This window comes from Pezoporus occidentalis, unplaced genomic scaffold (genome assembly GCF_034315485.1).
Source record: "Pezoporus occidentalis ecotype Australia unplaced genomic scaffold, CSIRO_AGI_Poc_V1 ctg2, whole genome shotgun sequence".
NCBI lineage: Eukaryota > Metazoa > Chordata > Aves > Psittaciformes > Psittacidae > Pezoporus > Pezoporus occidentalis.
Genome location: NW_026913855.1, coordinates 20,642,131 through 20,661,878, shown reverse-complemented (window position 1 = coordinate 20,661,878; position 19,748 = coordinate 20,642,131). Strand labels below are relative to the sequence as shown.

Genomic DNA, 19,748 nt, shown 5'->3' with positions numbered 1-19,748 from the left:
GAGGTATACTCCAGTGGGCTCTGAGCCTTCACAAGTGCCTGGGGTTTAGGAATTCCCTAGGGTACATCCGTGAAAAGATTGCTTCAGAAGCATTCATTGCAGCACATTTTCACTAATGTGTCCTTCACTGACATTAGTTCTGCCTACAGAGTGAGAATCTGGCTCGTTCTCAGCAGCTTTTTCCCACACCACTACTTTGCAAAGTTTATCATTATAGCAAAGCCATTCTCAAACCACAAACTTAGTCATTTTTTGCTCTTGATCTCAAACATCCAGGATTCAGAAGTAGCCCATATCAGGAAGACAGGGCGATCTTGATATCATACACTTATGTCGTGGTTTAAACCCAGTCAGCCACCCAGTTTCTACTCCCCATTTCTTTCCTTTCCTCCCCAACCCCCCCACCGGAGGGATGGGGAGGAGAATCAAAAGAATGTAACTCCCCCGGGCTGAGATAAGAACAGTCCAGTAACTAAGGTATAACACAAATCACTACTGTTACCACTAATAATAATAATGATAAGAGAAATAACAGGGGAAGAGAATATGGTATCACCTGCCGAAACGAGCCCGACCGAGGAGAGTGCCCTTCTGGGTAACTGGCCCCAGGTTTTATATAGTGGGCATGATGTGCTGTGGTATGGAATACCTCTTTGGCTAGTTTGGGTCAGGTGTCCTGTCCCTGCTTCCTCCCGGCCTCCCCCCCTCCCTGGCAGAGCATGAGACTGAGAAAGTCCTTGGTCAGAGTAAACATCAGTGTTAACAGCTCTGTTCCTAGGCTGAAAGTCAAAACACAATGCTGCACCAGCTACTAAGAAGGAGAAAAATTGACTGCTACTGCTAAACCCAGGACAACTTACAAGTCAAGGTCTTTCAAACATATCCTGAGGCTGTTTGCCCCCACTGTTAGGATATCCAGAGCCAAAACCATTGTACTAGAGCTAAGTGGCTAACAGGTTGCAAGATTACACTAAAATTTGCTATGGCAGTGCTGATCTAAGTAATTAAAACGTACACCATTGACAAAGCTTGAACACTGGGGGGCTTATTTACAAATTTTTTCATTCTTGAGACTGCAGAATGTCCATCTTGACCCCATTTTCTAAAAGTTTACAGAAATTCAAAAAAGCGTATGTAAGACTGTTGTTTGTGCAAAGGGTTCAGATCCAGCCAAAGCTGATGCCACACATTAATTCACATGAATTAAAAATGGACACAGATTGCTAGTCAGAAGGGGTACTTATTAATAGCCACAGTTCATTGAGATTCATAGATTGAATGTGTATTCACTACCTCTGTCCCTGCTTGCCTGTAGTTTGATATGTCTCAGAATGGTAAAACGTCAGCTAATGGTAGAAGGTCATCTAATCCAACTCCCTGCTCAAAGCACAGCTAAGCTAACTTGTAAATTAGGTCTTCTCAAATTGCAGTTGGAAGAACTGAAGGTGCACAGTGTGCTCACACGTCTGTGCCTCCATTTTAAGAAGGCAAGAAGCTGGTATATACATGTGCCATGATACTTTTCTGCCAGGGCAGGAAAGTATCTAGTTGATGTTGCCAAACTGTCAGAAAAGATCTGTGGCCTGGGCCTCTCAAACTGTATCTCCTGAAGAAAGACCTCTGTTTTTACAAAGAAAAGGCTGGGGGAGAGAAGAAAGACAAGTTAATTGCATCTAACTCAGTCATCTCCCAGTATTCACTTTTTTTTTTCGGGGAAAAAAGTAGTCAACCCTCCCAGCCTAGCTGTTGATTATGTATCAGAGAACACTGCACACCTTAGGCACACGCCAAGTCCTGTTCTCAATCAAGTGCTGAAGTCATGGACTCACAGTACCTGTCTTACAAACACCCAATGGCTCATCACCAGGAAAAAACATCAAGAATACTGATGAATAGCCTAGAGGAGGGACCAAAATAGTCACAGCTCTATCTTCTTTTACTGGTACACTCAGTAGGACATGAGGTAAGAAGGGAGAAGAAAGACGAGTCAAAAGGAGGAATAATAAAACACTGTAGTTGTGGTGAACTCCGTGAATGAGACGTTAGAAGAAAATAGCTGATAAGCTCTGTGTAGGATTTATAAAAGTGACTCTGAAGGTGGTAAACAAGCTAGTCTACAGGTTGGAGCTATAAAAGGGACAGTAAAATCAGAGATGTTTGTGAAAAGCAGCCTAGTAAATCCAATACATGTCAAACACAGTGAAAAAAAAAAAGGATTTATGTAGCCATGTCCAAAATTTATGATCCTCTATCTTTCCCTCAACCACTGGTAAATACCCATAAGCAACTATAAGTCTATTCACACTCTGGGCAGTTAAAGAGAAAGAATATCTTTCCATAGCCCATGAATAAGAATCCAGACATTGAAAGAGCTTCAAGTAGCAGTCCAAATATCCTTAAGTCGTGCAAGTGAGGTCTGTGACAACAAATCACTTGGGCATTAAACCTGTATTTCCCACTAGGATAATAGGTTAAAAGGTAACAGATCCCAGGTATGCTTTTGCAGAAAAACTCTTGATTTTACATAGAAACAACTATGTGGAGAGAGTGAAGACATTTAGACAATGCTTTGTGTGCTGCTCACAAGACTTTCTGTTAATTTTCACATGAGCATCTCTCTCTGTACATTGCGCAGACAATTTAAGCATCCGGCAGTAAAGAACTACAGTAATAAGACTTGAGCTGCCTAAATCTGAAATAATAAGCTACTTCCAAACTACTGAAACCTATTTTAATCAAAGGCAGGTCAAGATAAGAAATAAAGCAGCAACTATTTTGCCATCCAAAATTACAGCCTGCTCAAAAGTTAATCCTAGTTCACATGCAAGAGAAGCCTAAACTTGTTTTAGGCCAAAGTAAGATACAGAAGATTAATGTAGTAACAAGCCACCTACTCCACTTCTTCTGGGAGAACTTGTCAGCATCTTTCATTATTATCAGTAGTGCCCAGTAACAACTGTGACTCTCCCATCAAAGCCAACTCAGAAGCATACAGAGAAGTAAGCAGAGGACAAAGCACAGAACAGGACACAAACCTGTTGAGACCCAGTTATGCCTTTAAGTGTTTTGGTAGCAGTATTCAAATGCACACTGTTTTCAGAATCAAGTGGTTTATGGTGTTTTCCTTTTCACAACACTTCTTCATTTTGCTCACAGAAAAGCAATATCCAGAGAGTAAACTAGGACTATTCATCATGGTAAGGCTGCCTGGAAAATCCCAGCTTCGTATGTTACAAATGCTGCTATGACTAAGGCATTGTGTGGCCAAAAAGAAAGGATGGGAGAAAGGATGATCTCATGTTTAGGGCAACACAACAGTGCCCAAAGAAACTGGATTCTGTCCCTGATTCACTCTTGGAAGAAAAGGTCCATAGAAATTAGTCCATTTTAGAACAGGTTACAAACAACGTGGAGTAGATTGTGGAGTAGATCAACATGCAATTCCATGACAGTTAAAATACGTTTGTGCTCCATGGCCTACATTCTCCCTTGTGTCCACCCTCCTTATCATGAAGCCCCATAGAGAGCACAAGAGATCAAAAAGAAACCCTGCAAAGTAAAAGAAATATGTTCCTTGCTGATTTAGCTCTTTGATTTGGCTCCTGTGGGATAAGATATGGGCAAACGTCAGCAGAAGGGAGGGCAGAATCACATAGCCACAGATGCAGAGAACAATACTGCTTGCTTACATTGTTAAGGTACTGCACCCTCATGCACAGGCCACCTACTGAGCTGTGACAGTGAAACAAAATTTTGAAGAGCTTATCACTAAGCAGGCTCTGCTCATTCTGTGCACTGAATAAGGCAAAAATATTGTAAATATGATCACAAATTAAAAAAACCCACCATACTAAAATGTGCAAATCCAAGTGGAAATGGGGCATTGGTAAACCCAGTTCTGGCACTTTTAAGTGCTTTATTGCATAGTGTTGAATGTTTTTTCTATCATAGGCTTCTTGTGCATGTGTAATTTATGACTCTTTTCATGCACCTAAATACAACTCCTTTTATCTCACCTCCTGGATAATCCTACAAAATGCTGAGAAGCACTTTTTCTCACACAGGCTATAAGAACAAATTAATTCTGTTGTGTTTGTAGGCCAGTCCATTTTTGAGAGCTGATCTGATCAGAAATTAAAACTGTATTAAAAAAGACACCACAGCAAGTCTTCAAAATGTAATACTTACACAGACCTTTGACCTTTAGCAAAGTTCTAAGAGAAACTGTATCCTGGAAAAAGACAAAGCATTCGGCTTCTCAGGAAAATTTGTTCTTCTGAAAACTAACAGCATGATAGACTGAACTTCTAGCTACAAAAGGAGTAACCTTCCGTATAAAACTAAACTGCAACATAACAATACTTGGAAATACTCAAATATTTTGCCCTAGTGAATACTGAACATTTCTTGTTCAAGAAATATTCTTGTTCAATAATGAATGCTCAATGAACATTTCTTGTTCAATATTTCTTGAGCTTTTAATTTTCTTGAGCCTTTAATTTTCTGTACTGTAATATATTCACTAACTTTGAAAAAGTTAATACCCTGACTAATTAGTTAAACTGAAAAGATCTTGCCAGTGAACTTTTCCTTTTCCATCTTTTACTCTTCATTAGATCAAATATATTCTTACTAACATAATTTCCAGTATTTTTTTAAAGAATAATCGAGTGCCATGATGGACATTTTCCCAACATTCATTCAAATGCTCATTTTTGCCTTATTTTTCTCCTGTTTTTAAGTTAGGAAGTGACACATTTATCCTGATTTCTTAGCAATGGTCACTTCTAAACCTACTGACAATACACAGTTTGTTTGGGCTGGTGTGATGAAAGCATTTTCAGCACTACTATTGCAGACATTCTGCGATATGTAGGTTATCTAGAACCTCATTTAATCAGATGCAAGGTCAAGTTTGGCTGGATAATATCTCTTTAATTTCAGTTTTGACTAGTCTTAATTTTGGGAATAGGAAATACTTGGATGACATCAGTGGCAAGAAATTTAAACATCCTCTCAGACTTTAACAGAAGTATTTCTTAGTGTCAACTTCCTCTTGCATTTCCCATTCAGTGGCTTGTGATGGTCTCCACATAGTTTAACAGCAGTTAACATTCGCTATCAGAACTGTAAAAATAGGTTAATAGATTTAATACACCCCAGCTTTTAGGTGCATTTCTTCATGAATCATCATAGGAAAGAATGACTACACCAGAACAGGATTCATTGTTTCATAATCTGTAAAAACAAGTCCTGTTTCAGAGACCAGAAATGAATTCTCAGCTTCCAAAGTCCAATACAATTATCTGCTCTAGCTGGTGGGTTTTAATGGGCCACAGAAGCAAGATGGTCCCCAGAAAGGACAGTTACTTTTTTCAGAGTATCAAAAAGGGATGGGTTCCTCTCAAGTGTGCAGAGAAACCATATGATGAGATTTTTATTTTTGTTATTATTATGTTTTTACATCTTTCTGCCTGCACAATCACTTAAATTTGAACCTAACCTATTCAGAAATGAATGGAAGTAATTGGGCTCAAAGAAACTGGTGATTTGTATGCTGCCCCCAGAAAGTAGCATACAGGTAATTTTGCTGGAGGAATGCAGAGCGGTTTGTGAAGCTGGAGAACACTTGGTGTCCAGATTCTGGCATCTACTCTAGCAGCAAAAAGACCTGATTACAGCAAGGACAGCTGAGTATATCGATTTGGTTTTGCTAGATGGACAGCCAGCACCCAGATGTTAGTGCTCAGGGTTCTGCTCACAGCCCAGGTCAATGCGGCACAACGCAACTTCAATATTCTGTCCATCACCAAAGGGGATCTGTGAACTGCTCACAAATATTGGCAGAAACAAACAAGGAGGGTAAGACTAGAAGCCCACATCTCTTGGCTTGTTATTTAAAAGCTACATGAAAAAGCCTTTTCCATGTCAAATATATTAGAACTATTTTACCAAATGCAGGCAAGCAAACAACTGAGTGCCAGGAAACCTGTATGATGTTTGCTAGGTCTGTGACTGTGCTGTGCTGTTGCAGTGCTGAATTTTTAAAATGAAACCAGAAATTACTCATGACTTCAGGAGCAATTTGAAGCTTTATTAGTAGACAAATTTAGAGGTGTGAGTCAGCTATTATCTTTATGTACTAGGGCACTTTGAAAAATTTTTAAACGTGATTAAAGACTAGCAAAACTAAAAAAAACCCAAAACATTAATTGACAGACAATGGATACCAGCAGTCATCTATGAGGACCTCTCATCAAAAAGGCTTTCTGTCCCTGACTTGAGCTTATTTTTTTAATTATGTGCTGTAAGATCCACCTACATTCACAAACACCTGGGGAGAGCATTACCTGAGGAACCTGCCAACTGAGATTATCACTGGCCTGAAAAATAGATATGAAGAACATGATAGGAATGGTTTATTTAGATTTTGAAGGTCAGGTTCTTAAGCCTGGTTTTTTAAAAAAAAACAAAACCAACAAACCACAACCCTGTGAAAAAAACTGTGTATCCATAGAAGGTCATTCCTGATAGCAACTTCTCCTTTTTTCTCACTTTATCTTAGCAACTGGCACTCTTCCAAACCATCATAGTTAATATTGCATACTGTTTGGAAGCAGGCTACTTAAGCTCTTGAAAGCAGTACCGTTGCAAATATAGTAATATTTGAGACAATGTTCCAGGCAGTGAAGTTACTTTAAGAGGCAAGACAAATTGTTCAATAATTTGTTAACCATCAAAGATAAAAAAACAATTCACACATCTTCTAGAAAGATAGAACTCACATCAGATAACAGTGACATATCACCAGACATTCACAAGAATTCACGTTATAATGTAATCATTAGGATTTTGCACAGGATGCATATATAGATGGGAGTATTTCCATATCCAAAGACACGGGAACTATGTATTTGCTTAGTCTGCTTTTATATACAGTTATTGGGACCTCAGTAACTGCCAGTCAGCAACCCCACTTGGAAAACAAAGACCCAACATGAAAAAATGCCTAAAGATAAAACAAAAAGCAAGAAAATGAACAGTTACTTTCTACCAATAAAACACTCTAGACCCAGTAAGAAGAACATTCAGTTTCTTGTGTGAGGATATTGCAGTTGTCACTGTCTTTGAAACAGTAAAAAAAAACACAAACCAAAAAGCCAAAAACCTGCTTCAGAAGTTTGTTTACTAAGGCCATGACTTAAAAACTCATCCTTCCAAGTAGTTTATGGTACAAATGAAATAATTTTTCAATGTATGAAAAGGTTTGTACATCCCTAGCCTTTCCTAAACAAATTTGAGATTTGAGAGCTTCCACATTTCCATAGTCTCTCTACTTTTTCAGCCTTATTGTGCTCTTCAAGTTGTATTTTAGTACCAGCATCCTCACTACCTTCCTTAATTCTCAAGAGAGACAGTTTCTTCAGCAATCTTGTATCAAGCCTAATATTCTTCTTGGATAAAAGTCAACCTTTGGCATCACACTTAAGGAATATGGCTGATGGAAAATTATCTTTGTAGAGAAACAGAATGAAGTACATTCTTATTATTTGCAACCAAAAAATGTTGTTCAGAATTCCCATACTAACTCAGAAATGAAAACAGCAAAAATTATTCTTTTTTATAAGTCCAGTGGCAAAAGTCTTCCCTGTTAATAATGTTGTTTGAAAATGGAGAAATAACGAAGGACTTAATCTCTAAGTTATATATTCTTGGAGAAAAGTCAGAAACTTAACTGCTCAAGAACGGGTAAAGAACAAAGTTCTACAACTGATGTCCACCATCTCTCTTCACTGACCAATTTGTCATCTTATTCAAATAGACCTTTGGTCCATTTTTCTCTTTTAAATTTTTTGTTCCTGAGTAGGTACAAACTTCATTACCCGATTTAAAGGAAAAAGCACCTTTTTAGAATGAGCTACAGAAAATCTCCATATAATTTTCTTGGCATGCACCTTTGGAGTAAACTCAGCTACTGTTTGCAAATGAACAAGTGAAAACATACAGAAAACACTGCTAGGAGAGACTACAGAAAGGGATTTTGAAACAATCAGGCAGAACCTAACTGCAATAGAAAGCCTGACATACCACTTCAGGTAACCTACAGTCACAAGCTCTGAAGAATGGGACTGACAGGGGTATATATAGCAAGTCTAGAAAAACTGCAGTGAAACAGTCAGTTCCTACAACACACTCTAGAATAAACTCTTTTCTCATTCCCAGTTTGCAAGGCCAATAAATCAGTGTCAGGAGTTTACATCATTACTGAAGGTTGTGGGTTGGGTTTCTTTGGTGTTGTTTTGGTTTTTTTTTTTGATTTATTGTGGATGTACACTTAACTGAACAAAATATTTTAACAACAGAGTGGAAGTTTTATTGGGAAAAAATATTAAAGAGGACTGATATTTAAACTGGAATCTAGATCCTCCATCTAATGCTTTGGGATCTTAGTAACTTAAACACAAAATCCACTTCCTGCTCTAAGAAATTTCTTGTCTGTAATGATCTCTAATTAAATGGAATAGAAAGTCAAGTTCATCAAACACACAATAGGAAAACTCTGTGATCTGTGCATTGCTAGAGAGACACTAACTTTTGGTGCTTTACACACGCAGCTCCTTCCCTACTGAAGTCTAAACTGAGTCCAATCTCAAATTTGGTGTCAGTGTAGGAGGAAACTGACCTTTCTTGAAAAGCAGAATGATATAAATTATCACTTGCCCCATACCATATTACTTGGTATGAGGAGTAGTGTACAGGCAGGAAAAAAAGTTGTACTTCCACAGAAAAAAAACAAAGTATCCTAATTAGAAGCAAGCGGCATTAACGCATCTATCCTTGTCTATAGTCACAGGGGAGATACTCAGGCAATTTCAGGGTTGCTATAGCAATATCAGGCCTTCAAATAGATAATGACATGCAGTCTAAAGTCATTTCCAGACCCTGTTGATGTCAGCCTGTTTGCTTGTGGCAACCCCTCCCTAAGCTAGCTGGTCTTAGTCACTTCTGTGTTTAGCAACATGTCTTGCACTATGTACTTTTTCCCTGCTTTCAGCATAAACTGGACCTCTCTTAAATCAACACTGATCTCTTTAAACACATTTAAACCTAATTTCAAATGAAGTAGGGTATCATACATGTAGGAAACAAGCTCGGCAGCTGATGGACTCTACAATTCAAGGGGTTTAACAGCAGCAGTGCAAAACTGTCATCACTGAGATATGCTGAACTGCACAGTAAGAACTTGCAACATTATAACGTTTCCACAAACCTATTAGCAGTATAATAGGGAAAGCGTTAGCTGGAGGGATCAAGCATACTGCGTACTGACACAGGGTATTATTAGGCTGCTCAGTTCGTGACTCTGAGATATGGATCTGGTATGTTTCACGGTGAAATAAAAGCAAAAAGGGTTTCATACATCTTAAGCTTTGACTGGCTTTTTCTTACCAGAGTTGATTAAGTGGGGTTTAAATCCCACTGTACTTAGTTTTGGAAGCACTGATGAGGCAAATCAGGCAATGTTCATAAAGGTTATAAAGTGAATAATTCTGAATATTTTATAAAGCAGTGACTTAAAGTGTTTTCATTTGCTTGACTAATTTAGCAAGATCACAAATCTTTCCTAAACTTTCTCATTTGCAGGCTTATAGAAACTGCACACTAAAAAGCATTTTGATCCTTTCTGTCCCAGTTTTGAGCAGGAAAACTGCTTGGGAAAATTGAGGACTGAGGGGTGGGGGGAGTGGGGTTGGGGTGGCGGTGCTGTTTTGGGTGGTGGGTTTTTTTAGTATCTCTTACTTTGTTGTCTTGGTAAACATTACACATTCAGTATTTTTCCTCTTGCTGAGTTCCTTGGTGAATATAATTTGTAAATATCATGATGCACTCAATAGTTCTTTAAAAAGCATATAAAATGTAGCTAATTACCATGGAGAGAAAACAGTAAAAGCTGCAAATGAAGTTTTGCAACACCTTCATTTCTTCTTGTTCTAGCACTAACTGTGCATACTTTCTTGCTGAAAGATTCATTAGAATTCCTTATTACCCTGATCTTTACAGTGAAATTATTTTTCTGGTTATTTTGGCAGGAAAAAAAAAAGGCCAAGTAATTACTGCAATTTTGAGAAATCTGAAATCACAGGAGAGTTATTTTCTTCCTAAATAAAATGTTGCTTTACAGAAAGGTGTATCTTAGAAACTGTTTATTGACTGTGTCGTGGTCTAACATAGCCTTATTTGCACAGTCATATGTAAGATCTCATTTTCTTTGGATTGGCATTCAACTGTTTGCAGACACAGGGAGAAGCCTATTATTAAATTCTTCATAGGCTATCATTTTTATTTTGTATTTTTTATGTGACTGTACCATCTTATATGGCAAAAAAGACAGATGATTAATTATCAAACAGAATATATAACTTTAACTACTGTGCATCTCAAACAGTAAATCTAAGTACCTCCCACGTAACCCTCCCAAAGATACAGTCCTACCCAGACCAACTAAAACCAATTATGAAGTTCATATGAAGAAACAGGAACACCAAAATATTAGAAGGGAAGAACTGACTACAGAAGCAATAGTGGAAAAAAAGATGATGGAAGAACACAGGGACAAATCTTACAGAAACAAGGGGCAGCTAATGGGGAAAGGTGTAAGTACTGATTTTCACAGTCAGTGACCTTCCAACAAGATCAAGATCCAATTGGCTACCAGAGTCCTTCCAGCATCAAGAATCTGTATCATAATCTGAAGTTCCTAGACACCACCTTAATCAAGACCAGAAGGTGCAGCCCTAAGAATCTAGAAACATGGAATGGAAGCATGGCAAGAAAAGAGGTATTCCAGGCATACAGAATCCATTTCAGTAGCTTTGCAATCATTAAAATATGATTTTGCAAGAGAAAATATAACTAGGGTCTGCTTACATATGATGCTGGTTGCTGCTCAGAGAGAAATGGAAAGAAAATGAATTAATAAAAATGTACCTCACCTTGAACTGTTATATTATCAAGATTCTTATCCAGGTGAACTGTACTGTAGGAGAAACAAGACTTTTTTATAAAAGCTGTGTTGGCTGAACAACTGAAAAAAAAAAAAGAGACAGGAGATCAATGTGACATGGAAATGAATGTGGCACTGAAGACTGCAGAGGTTGCTGCCCTGAATAATGAACTGGGAAGTCACCATTTGGCAGAGACAGTACACGAAGTTTGCAAGACTAACTGCAAGTAATAATGTAGAAAAGCTCCTGTGACCTACATGTCTTGTCCTACGAGTGGAGGGTGACACCTCAAGTAAAACGAATAGTACAAAAGTATATGCTGAACTTGACGGACTCTGAACACAACAGCCACGTAATGGAGCTAGGATGTCAGGGGAGAGGGGGCAAGCAGATAACTTCTGGGAGAGTGGTTACCTGATCCCAAGAGACAAGAGAGCCTTTCCTCTTTTCTTGCCACCCATACAATAGCTAATAAAGCTCTGGACAGAATGAACAACCTCAGTCATGGTAATTTTCTTAAAAGGGTTGATTCCAGTTGCCAAGGTTTGTAAGATCAAGTAGAACCTCAAACACCTATTTGGACTGTCCAAATTTGTTTCTGATTCCCAAGTAACTCCCGCAGTTAAACTGTGAAATAAGACGGGAGCCACACATGGCGACTAGCGCTGTTCTTTTCTCGCGCAGTACTAAAACTTGCAGGCTCTCTACCCTATAGCTCTTTGTGCTGCGGGAAGGTGCACCCTTTACTCCCGAATCGCGACGCAGTCTTCACTAACAGCACGACCGCTGAGCCGCCTCATACATACACCAGCTGGTAGGCTAGCAGGGAATAAGCTGTCAGACTGTTTGCGTGTTACATCTACAACCCATCCGACAGACTCACGTAAGAGAAGCATCGCAGCTGAGCAACGAAAGGGCCCCGCATAGTTCTGCTAGCCCGCCTCCCACCCGCAGTCTCCAGAGGAGCAATTCCTCGGGTAACAGCAGCTTTCCCTCTTCTCCCGAAGCTATCTGAGGGCTGTGTAACTCCTCCCGCCTGATTAACCGCTATCCCCCGCTTCCTTCCAGCCCCGGCACCGGAACATAGCTTTAGCGGCCACCCGGCGGCCCTGGACCCTGCTGTGTCTGATGGTTGCCGGTGAGAGCAGCCGCAGAGCCTCAGCCACACGCTCGGGTGCTTCCTCACCGCCCTAACGCGCGGCCCGCCCCTGTTTCTAAGAGACGTTATCAGCCACATCGCCCCGGGCTGCATGCGCAGGGACAGCAGTTCCCGCCGACCAAGTACCTCACGGGGCCGGCTGCGTTCCCGCCGCCGCCGGTCCTCACCAGCGCCGCGACGAGACGCCGACAGCCAACCGCCAATCACAACCCAGCCGCGCCCCGCCCCTCGGACGCGCCGGTTGCGCCCTCCAGCCGCCTGTTGTCGTTGGGGCTTTCCGCAGCTGCCGGGGGCGGTGCCGGGGCCGGAGCGGAGCGGGGGACAGAGGCCAATGAGGCGGCGCCGCCGCGTCAGTTAGTTTAGCGTTAGGAGCGAGCCGGGGAGGTGTAGGGGTAGCGTGAGCGGCTGCCTGCTTCTCTCTCGGGGGAGGAGGAGAGGGGCGGGGCCGCGATAGGCGGAATCCTGGCGCGCGGGTGCGCGCGCGCCCTGGCTCCACGGTTTCGGGACCGGACCATGGCGGTAGCGGCCACTCGGCGGCTCTGGGCCCTGCTGTGCTTCGTGGTGTCCGCGCCGCTCTTCCCAGGGGCAGCCGGTGAGTGCATGCGTGTCTGAGGGAAGAAAGGAAGGAGAGGAAATGAGGGGAGGGAGTGGGTGAGGTGGTGCTTGGGACGGGAGGGAGGGGGGGGGAAGAGAGAGATGAGGAGCTGCGGGTCCCCGTCGCTTCCTTTCAACAACATGGCGGAGGGGCCGGCTGGGGCGGAGTCGCCTTCCTCCCCCCTACCCCTCCCACCATCCCGGTGTCCGAGCCCGGCGGGTGCTCGTCCCTTTGTTGGCCGAGTGCAGTGGTGGCTACGCGGGAGGGGCCGCGGCGCGGGGCAGACGTGGTGCGGCTGGGTGAGGAGGGGCAGTGATGAGGAGTGGACGCAGTACTGTGCGCACTTGACACTCGCCCCCCGTCGGTGCCCGCGTTGCCGCCTCGGGTGGCTCTGTCTGAGGTAACTTTCCCGCGCCCCTAGCCCCGTGAGCCCGTCGGCCCCTGAGGACTGTGGCCGGCTGCGGCTCTTCCTTTCACACGCGGGTTCGGGTGGCCGTGGCCTGTGAAGGTAATTTGGTTATCGGTGGCGGAGCACCCTCCTCTCTCTCTCTCCCCATCGTTATGGGCACATCAGCCCGCGAGAGCTACCTTTGCTCTGCCTGGGGTGTGCCAATTTAGGCACCAGATTGGGGAAGAGCCGCCGTGCCTTGTGAGCTCCTGAGGAGCGCTTACAAACAGTTTCACGGGGGAGGAGAGACAAGCGGCATCTGCTCGTGTAGATACGTGTTGAATGTTCCATGTAGTGAAGGTAAAAGACTCCCTTAACTCCCACGTTAGATGCTTTAGCTCCGTTACACGCCACATTGTGGTGTGCTGGCAGCGTCTGCTCGGAAAGCTAGTAGCTTGGAGATAGAGGTGATCTCTCAGTTACAGTCAGAGAGCTAACCTGAATACTCTGTAAGGTCCAAGCCATGCAGCAATAAAATCTTTGATGAACTTTGTACAGTAAAACAGTTTTGTTTCTCCAGCCTTCTGTACCTATGTTTTCTTGTAAGAGAGATATACTGTTAGAGCTGTGCTGTTGCAGAGCTAATGCATGAAACGGGAGTTCTTAGCAGCATTCAGAAATACAAGAAATAGGTAATTTTCCATTTAAAAAAAAAACAACAAACCGTTTTGTTCTTCAGTTAGCAGTTTGGGCCGTATGCCTCAATAGGCTATACAAATGTTATAGACACTAAGGTAATTGATTTAGGTTTCAATTTCATCTATGGTGAGTTAGATGATGATGATGACAGACACACAAAATCTGCATTTTATAATTGGCCTGCTCCCTGAATTCCTCTGTAGATATATTGCATATTGCTTTGGGTTCTAAAGAGGAAGTGGAGAAGCACCATGGCTTTCTTCAGTTATAGCTTTAAGATGTCCCTTCATCTGGATTTTTACCATGCTGTTCATAATTCAACCTAAGATGGTACTTGTGCAGTAAAGAAAGTATTACTTAAAGAAGACAGAAGTTGCTATACTAAAATGCTGTGTTAATTGCCCATGTTCTTGTTGAAGAAGATAGAGAATCCTTGATGGGGAGACAGTAAATTAAGCTTAAGTTAACCGTGGTTCTTGTGTTCTTGAAAAGCTGCAACAGGCTTTAATAATTAAAAGCTTTCTTATGTAACATGTCCAGTTTAGGCATTGAAGGCAATTTATCTTGATGTGATCTTTGAACTTTTCCCTCTTAATGCCTCAGATCAATCAACAGTTTTCCCTTAATATCAGTAATGAAATTAATGTCTAAAAGCTTTATGTGAAAACAAGGCAATAGCCTTCCATACAAAAACATACAAGGATGGAACTGGTGGTGTGCGGCCTTTGTTTTGGTGGTGATGGTGGTGGTTGTTGGGTTGGGGGTGGGGGGAAGTCAGTTTTTCAAAGAGAGAGAAATCCTCCTTATCCAGGAGAATATGGGGAATACAGGCTTCTTGATCCATAGCTCAAAGACCAGTCCTGGTACTGGTGAAGGATTAATTAGAACATTGTGGTCTGAGTTGACAAGGAAGTGCAAGGTATGGTTTAGCTACTGTTACTTAGTATTATCATGGGTTGACAGAAGTTAGGCATTTTCTGACTTATACTGCTGTTCTGCAGTATACTAGTGAAACTGCGTTAATGAATTGCCTTGTGATATGTTTTATATCACCATATGGAGATCAGGCCTGTAATGAGTCAGAGCAGCTAGCTTAACAGTAGAACCCTTGATTTTAACGACAGTCTAAAATTAGGTTGCTTTATTTATTTATTTAACTGTGTGAGCAGTAGATTTTGGTCTCCCCAAGGTTCTGGGGAGTCATCTTGGAAATTCTTGCATTTGCACAATTGCTCCTAATCACATATAATGATGGAAATATGGTTTGTATGCTGAAATGAATTTCAAAGTAAAAATGAAGATCTTTATTCTTTCTGCTTTCATAATTTTAGTAAAATTATAATCTAGGCTTATAACTTTCTTTTTTCTAAAGCATACTCTTCTGTGAAAGATGACAGAAATAAATTTTCGTACATCTTGCTGCAGGAGGCATGAACATACCTGTGAGTAGGTCTATGGATGAGCTACAACTTGGCACCTGCACTATGGAGAAGATAATGTTGCTTTTTTTTTCGAAGCTGGGATTTTTCACAAGGGTTTCCCATTACTTGCAATTTGAGAATATTGCCTTAATAAAGTAGTTTGTCTGTTTTCTTGAGTGCATCACTTTGTTTTCCATTGAAAACAGTAGTTTTTGGTAATTTTGCTTGACAAAGATAGGTGAAATGTCTGTTAAAGTAGTCCTGAAAACTTGACATCCACTGCTGTTACTTTACAAAAGTCAAACTTAGTGCCTTTGTGAGAAGATTTAGTCAGTGCAGCCCTTAAAATGTCATGGCTTAAAAATATGTACGCATGATCCAGAAATTGTAAGACCTAAGATGTCATTTTTATATCCTGAGCTGGAAGAGTTCAGACATGAGTCAGGTGTATTGTTGGAGGGAATTGTCTGAATAAGAGAATAGAAAGCTGACAGCACTGTTCTGTATTATGCTTTTTTGCTTCTGGCAAATTTCATAGGAGAAGACAAAAAAACTACAAGTACAGCCCTTTTGCTCATCTGCCCAAAATCTAATACTGTCTCTTGCATATAATCTAGCCTTGTCCCTTTATCCCTTGAAACTACATCTTGGTGGAACTGAGAGTCCTGATGGTGGTTCTGGTGAAGTTCCACTTCCAGTGAAACTTCTGTTTCAGAAATTGTACTTTCATAGAATCATAGAATGTTTTGGTTTGGAAGGGATGTTAAGGACCATTTAGATCCTCCTGTGGCATAGAGGTTGGAACACCTTCCACTAGACCAGGTTGCTCCAAGGTCCATCTAACCTGGCTTTGAACACTTCCAGGGATGGGACAGCCACAACTTCTCAAGGCAACCTCTGTTAGTGTCTCACCAACCTCACAGTAAAGAATTCCTTCCTTATATCTAATCTCTACCTCCTTTCAGTTTGAACCCATTATCCTTTGTCCTGTCACTAAAGTCCCTGATGAAGGGTCCCTCTCTGGCAAACTTGTAGGCCCCCTTCCAATATTGGAAGGCTGCTGTGAGGTCTCTATGCAGCCTTCTCTTCTCTGAGCTGAGCAAGCTCAACTGTCTGTTTCCATAGAAGTGCTCCAGCCCTTGGAGCATCTTTGTGGCCTCTTCTGGACTCACTCCAAGTACACATCCTTCTCATGTTGGGAGCCCCAGAGCTGAACACAGGACTGCAGGTGGGGTCTCACAAAAGCAGAGTAAAGGGGGAGAATCCCCTCTGACCTGCTGGTGATGCAGCCCAGCCCACGATTGTTTTCTGGGCTCAAGCATACACTGCTGGGTCATGTTTTGCTTCTTACTGACCAACACCCACCTCAGGGCTTCTCCTCAGGGCTGTTCTCAATCCGAGCTGCTGCCCAGCCTGTATTTGTGCCTGGGATTGTCCCAACTCAGGTGCAGAACCTTGCACTTGGACTTATTGAACTTCATGAGGTTCACATGATCCCACTTCTCCAGGCTGCCCAGGTTCCTCTGGATGACATCCCTTCCCTCCAGTGTGTCAACTGCACTGCACAGCTTGAGCTTGGTTTCTTCAGAAAATTTGCTGAGGGTGCTCAATCACAGAATCATAGAATAGTTAGGGTTGGAAAGGACCTTACCATCATCTAGCTCCAACCTGTCTGCCACAGACAGGGACACCACACACTAAACCATGTCACCCAAGACTCCCGCTATCCATGTTCCTAACAAAAGTGGTTGAACTGTCGCATTACTGACCCCTGAGGAGCAGCACTGGTCACTGGTCTCCACTTGGACATGGAGCCGTTGACCGCAACTCTGAGCACAACTGTCCAGACAGTTCTTATCTGCTGATCCATCCGTCAGTTCCGTGCCTTTCCAGTTTAGAGGCGAGGATGTCACGTGGTATAGTGTCAAAACTTTGCACAAGTCCAAGTAGGCGATGTCAGTTGCTCTTCCCTCTTACCAGTGCTGTAGTCCTATCACTGTAGGCCACAGTAGGTTTTTGTTTTGCCTTTAATGAAGCCATGTTGGCTGTCACTAGTTACCCCCTTATTGTTCATGTGCCTTAGAACAGTTTCCAGGAGGATCTGCTCTGTGATCTTGCCAGGCACTGAAGTGAGACTGACCGGCCTGTAGTTCCGTCTTCCTTTATTCCTTTCTTAAAAATGGGGGTTGTATTTCCCCCTTTCCAGTCAGTGGGAACTTCACCAGCGTGCCGTGACTGGATAGTGGCTTGGCAGCTTCATCCACCAGTTCCCTCAGGACCCATGGATGCATCTCATGAGGTCCCATGGACTTGTGCACCTTCAGGTTCCTTAGATGGTCTCAAACTCCTCTTCCTTCCAGGTCTTTACCCCATGTCAGTCCGCGAAGCAGATCTACCAAGAGGCCAGTTTGCTCTCCTGACGTCCAGGGTAGTGAGCTTGCTGCACACGCATCTTGTCACTCTAAGGATCTAAAACTCTGCCAAACTCTACTCTGCATTTTGTGGTCACTGCAGCCAAGTCTGCCCTTGGACTTCACAATCGACACAGCCCCCCTGCATTGGTAAGAACAAGGTCCAGCATAACCCCTCTTATTGTCTCTTAGTCTCCTTTATTACTTGGCGAATGAATTTATCAGTGCATTACAGGAACCTCCTGGGCTCATGCTGTGCTGTGTTATCCCTCCAACAGATATTGGGGTGGTTGAAGTCTCCTTCATGAAGAACAGAGCTTGTGAATATGAGTCTCTGCATATCTGCCTATAGAGGGCCTCATTCACTCAGTCTTCCTCGTTGGGTGGCCTGTAGCAGACGCCCTCCCCTGTGATGTTGCCTGCGCCTGCCCTTACTGTAATCCTGACCCCTAAGCTCTTGGTAGACTCCTCATCCATCCCCAGGCAGAGATCTATGCACTCCAGCTGGTCATTGACACCCCGTCCTCATCTCCCCAGCCTGTCTTCCCTGAAGAGCCTCTATCCTTGTTGATGTTCTGGTCGAGAGACTATTTGTCTTTCAGTAAATAAATAAAAATATGAGTAGCCTGGCATAGTGAAAGGTGCACCTGCCCATGGCAGGTGTTTGGAACTGGATGATCTTTAAGGTCCCTTCCAACGCAAACCGTTTTGTGATTCTATGATATAAAATTGTTAATCACTCTTAATGAAATTTTGTTTGAGATGTTTTGGTTTCTTTAGAGCACCTCACAAGTTTAACTGCTGTAACACCTTCTGTTAGCATCCTTTGAAAGACAGTATTTCAACATACGATTTCCAACCAAAAATTCTTTGGCTTGAAGGTGTTCTATGCCAAACTGTCAGGTTGAAGTAATTTTGCAGGATGTTAGCAAATACTATAGTGATTCATAGGTTTTTATGCGATTCTAAAAATAAAGGTTTTGTGCTATTTTCCTGCTTCAGAAGGACAACAGAGACAAAAAAAAGACTTGTTTCCATAGGTACCTGATCGTACAGACTTCTGAAAGTGAAGTGGATAGTATGTACTTAATTCTCTGTTCGTATTTTGTATACAGAATTAATATTGGAGCTTTGGGGAACAGATTTTCTTCAGGCTGTGTACTTTGTGTCTAAATTATGTCACCAGCTTGCTTTACTCTTACTGTGGGCTTTCCAGGCTGCAGCGCCCATGGAAGAGAGACTTCTTAAAGGAAATACCAAACTGTCAAACTGAGAGTCTCAGCCTGAGAAATTACGCAAGTAATTGTGTTCAACACTAGAGATGAATCATAGAATAGTTTGGGCTGGAAGGGATCTTAAAGATAATCTAATTCCAGCCCCCTGCTATGGGCAGGGACATCTTCCACTAGGCCAGGTTGCTCCAAGGCTCATCCAGTCTGGCCTTGAACACTACCAGGGACAGTCACAGCTTCTCTGGGCAATCTGTGCCAGTGCCTCACCAGCCTCACAGGGAAGAACTTATTTCTAATATCTAATCTGTCAGTTTAAAGTCATTACTCCTTGTCCTTTGCATACATGCTCTTGTAAAAAGGCTCTCTCCAGCATTCTTGTAGGCCCCGTTGAATACTGGAAGCTGCTCTAAGGTGTCCGTTGACCCTTTTCCAGGCTGATCAAACCCAGCTCTTAGCCTGTTAATAATCTTCTTACTAAATGAGATTGAGGTATGGGAAATATGCTGTTGATAACTTCTATGACATATATGTGTCATAATGCACATGCATTCTTTTATAACTGTATTGTCTTACTGTTCACTGTTACAGTAAACAGTCACATAAAGCAGGAATGATCATGCAGAACGGTCATGGTGCAATGAGGAAATGCAATAGAGAGGGCACTAAATTACGATGGTGCTTCAAATCCTGTTCTTTCTGTTCTTGGCTTTGTCACTGGTTGTTTACATAACCTTCAGTATATTCATTTAGTTGTCTGTACTTTTCGTTTCCCAAGCTTCATATCATTTGCAGGCATGACCTTTCATTAGTTGGTATGGAGCTTCATGCTAGTGGTTT

The 19,748-nt window shown here is 42.2% G+C and overlaps 1 protein-coding gene across 2 annotated transcripts in view; it reads left to right on the top strand.

Annotated features, from left to right (window-relative positions):
* Nucleotides 1-12,585: 12,585 nt before the first annotated feature.
* The window catches only part of TGFBR1 (transforming growth factor beta receptor 1), a 38,255-nt gene continuing 31,092 nt past the window's right edge, over nt 12,586-19,748 (top strand). Inside the window, exon 1 of one of the 2 annotated variants that reach the window (XM_062618112.1) lies at nt 12,586-12,757. In XM_062618112.1, the coding sequence (XP_062474096.1) occupies nt 12,679-12,757 (79 nt within the window). In that variant the 5' untranslated portion in view covers nt 12,586-12,678. The remainder of the gene's footprint in view (nt 12,758-19,748) is intronic. The other variant, XM_062618111.1, reaches the window with a different exon arrangement.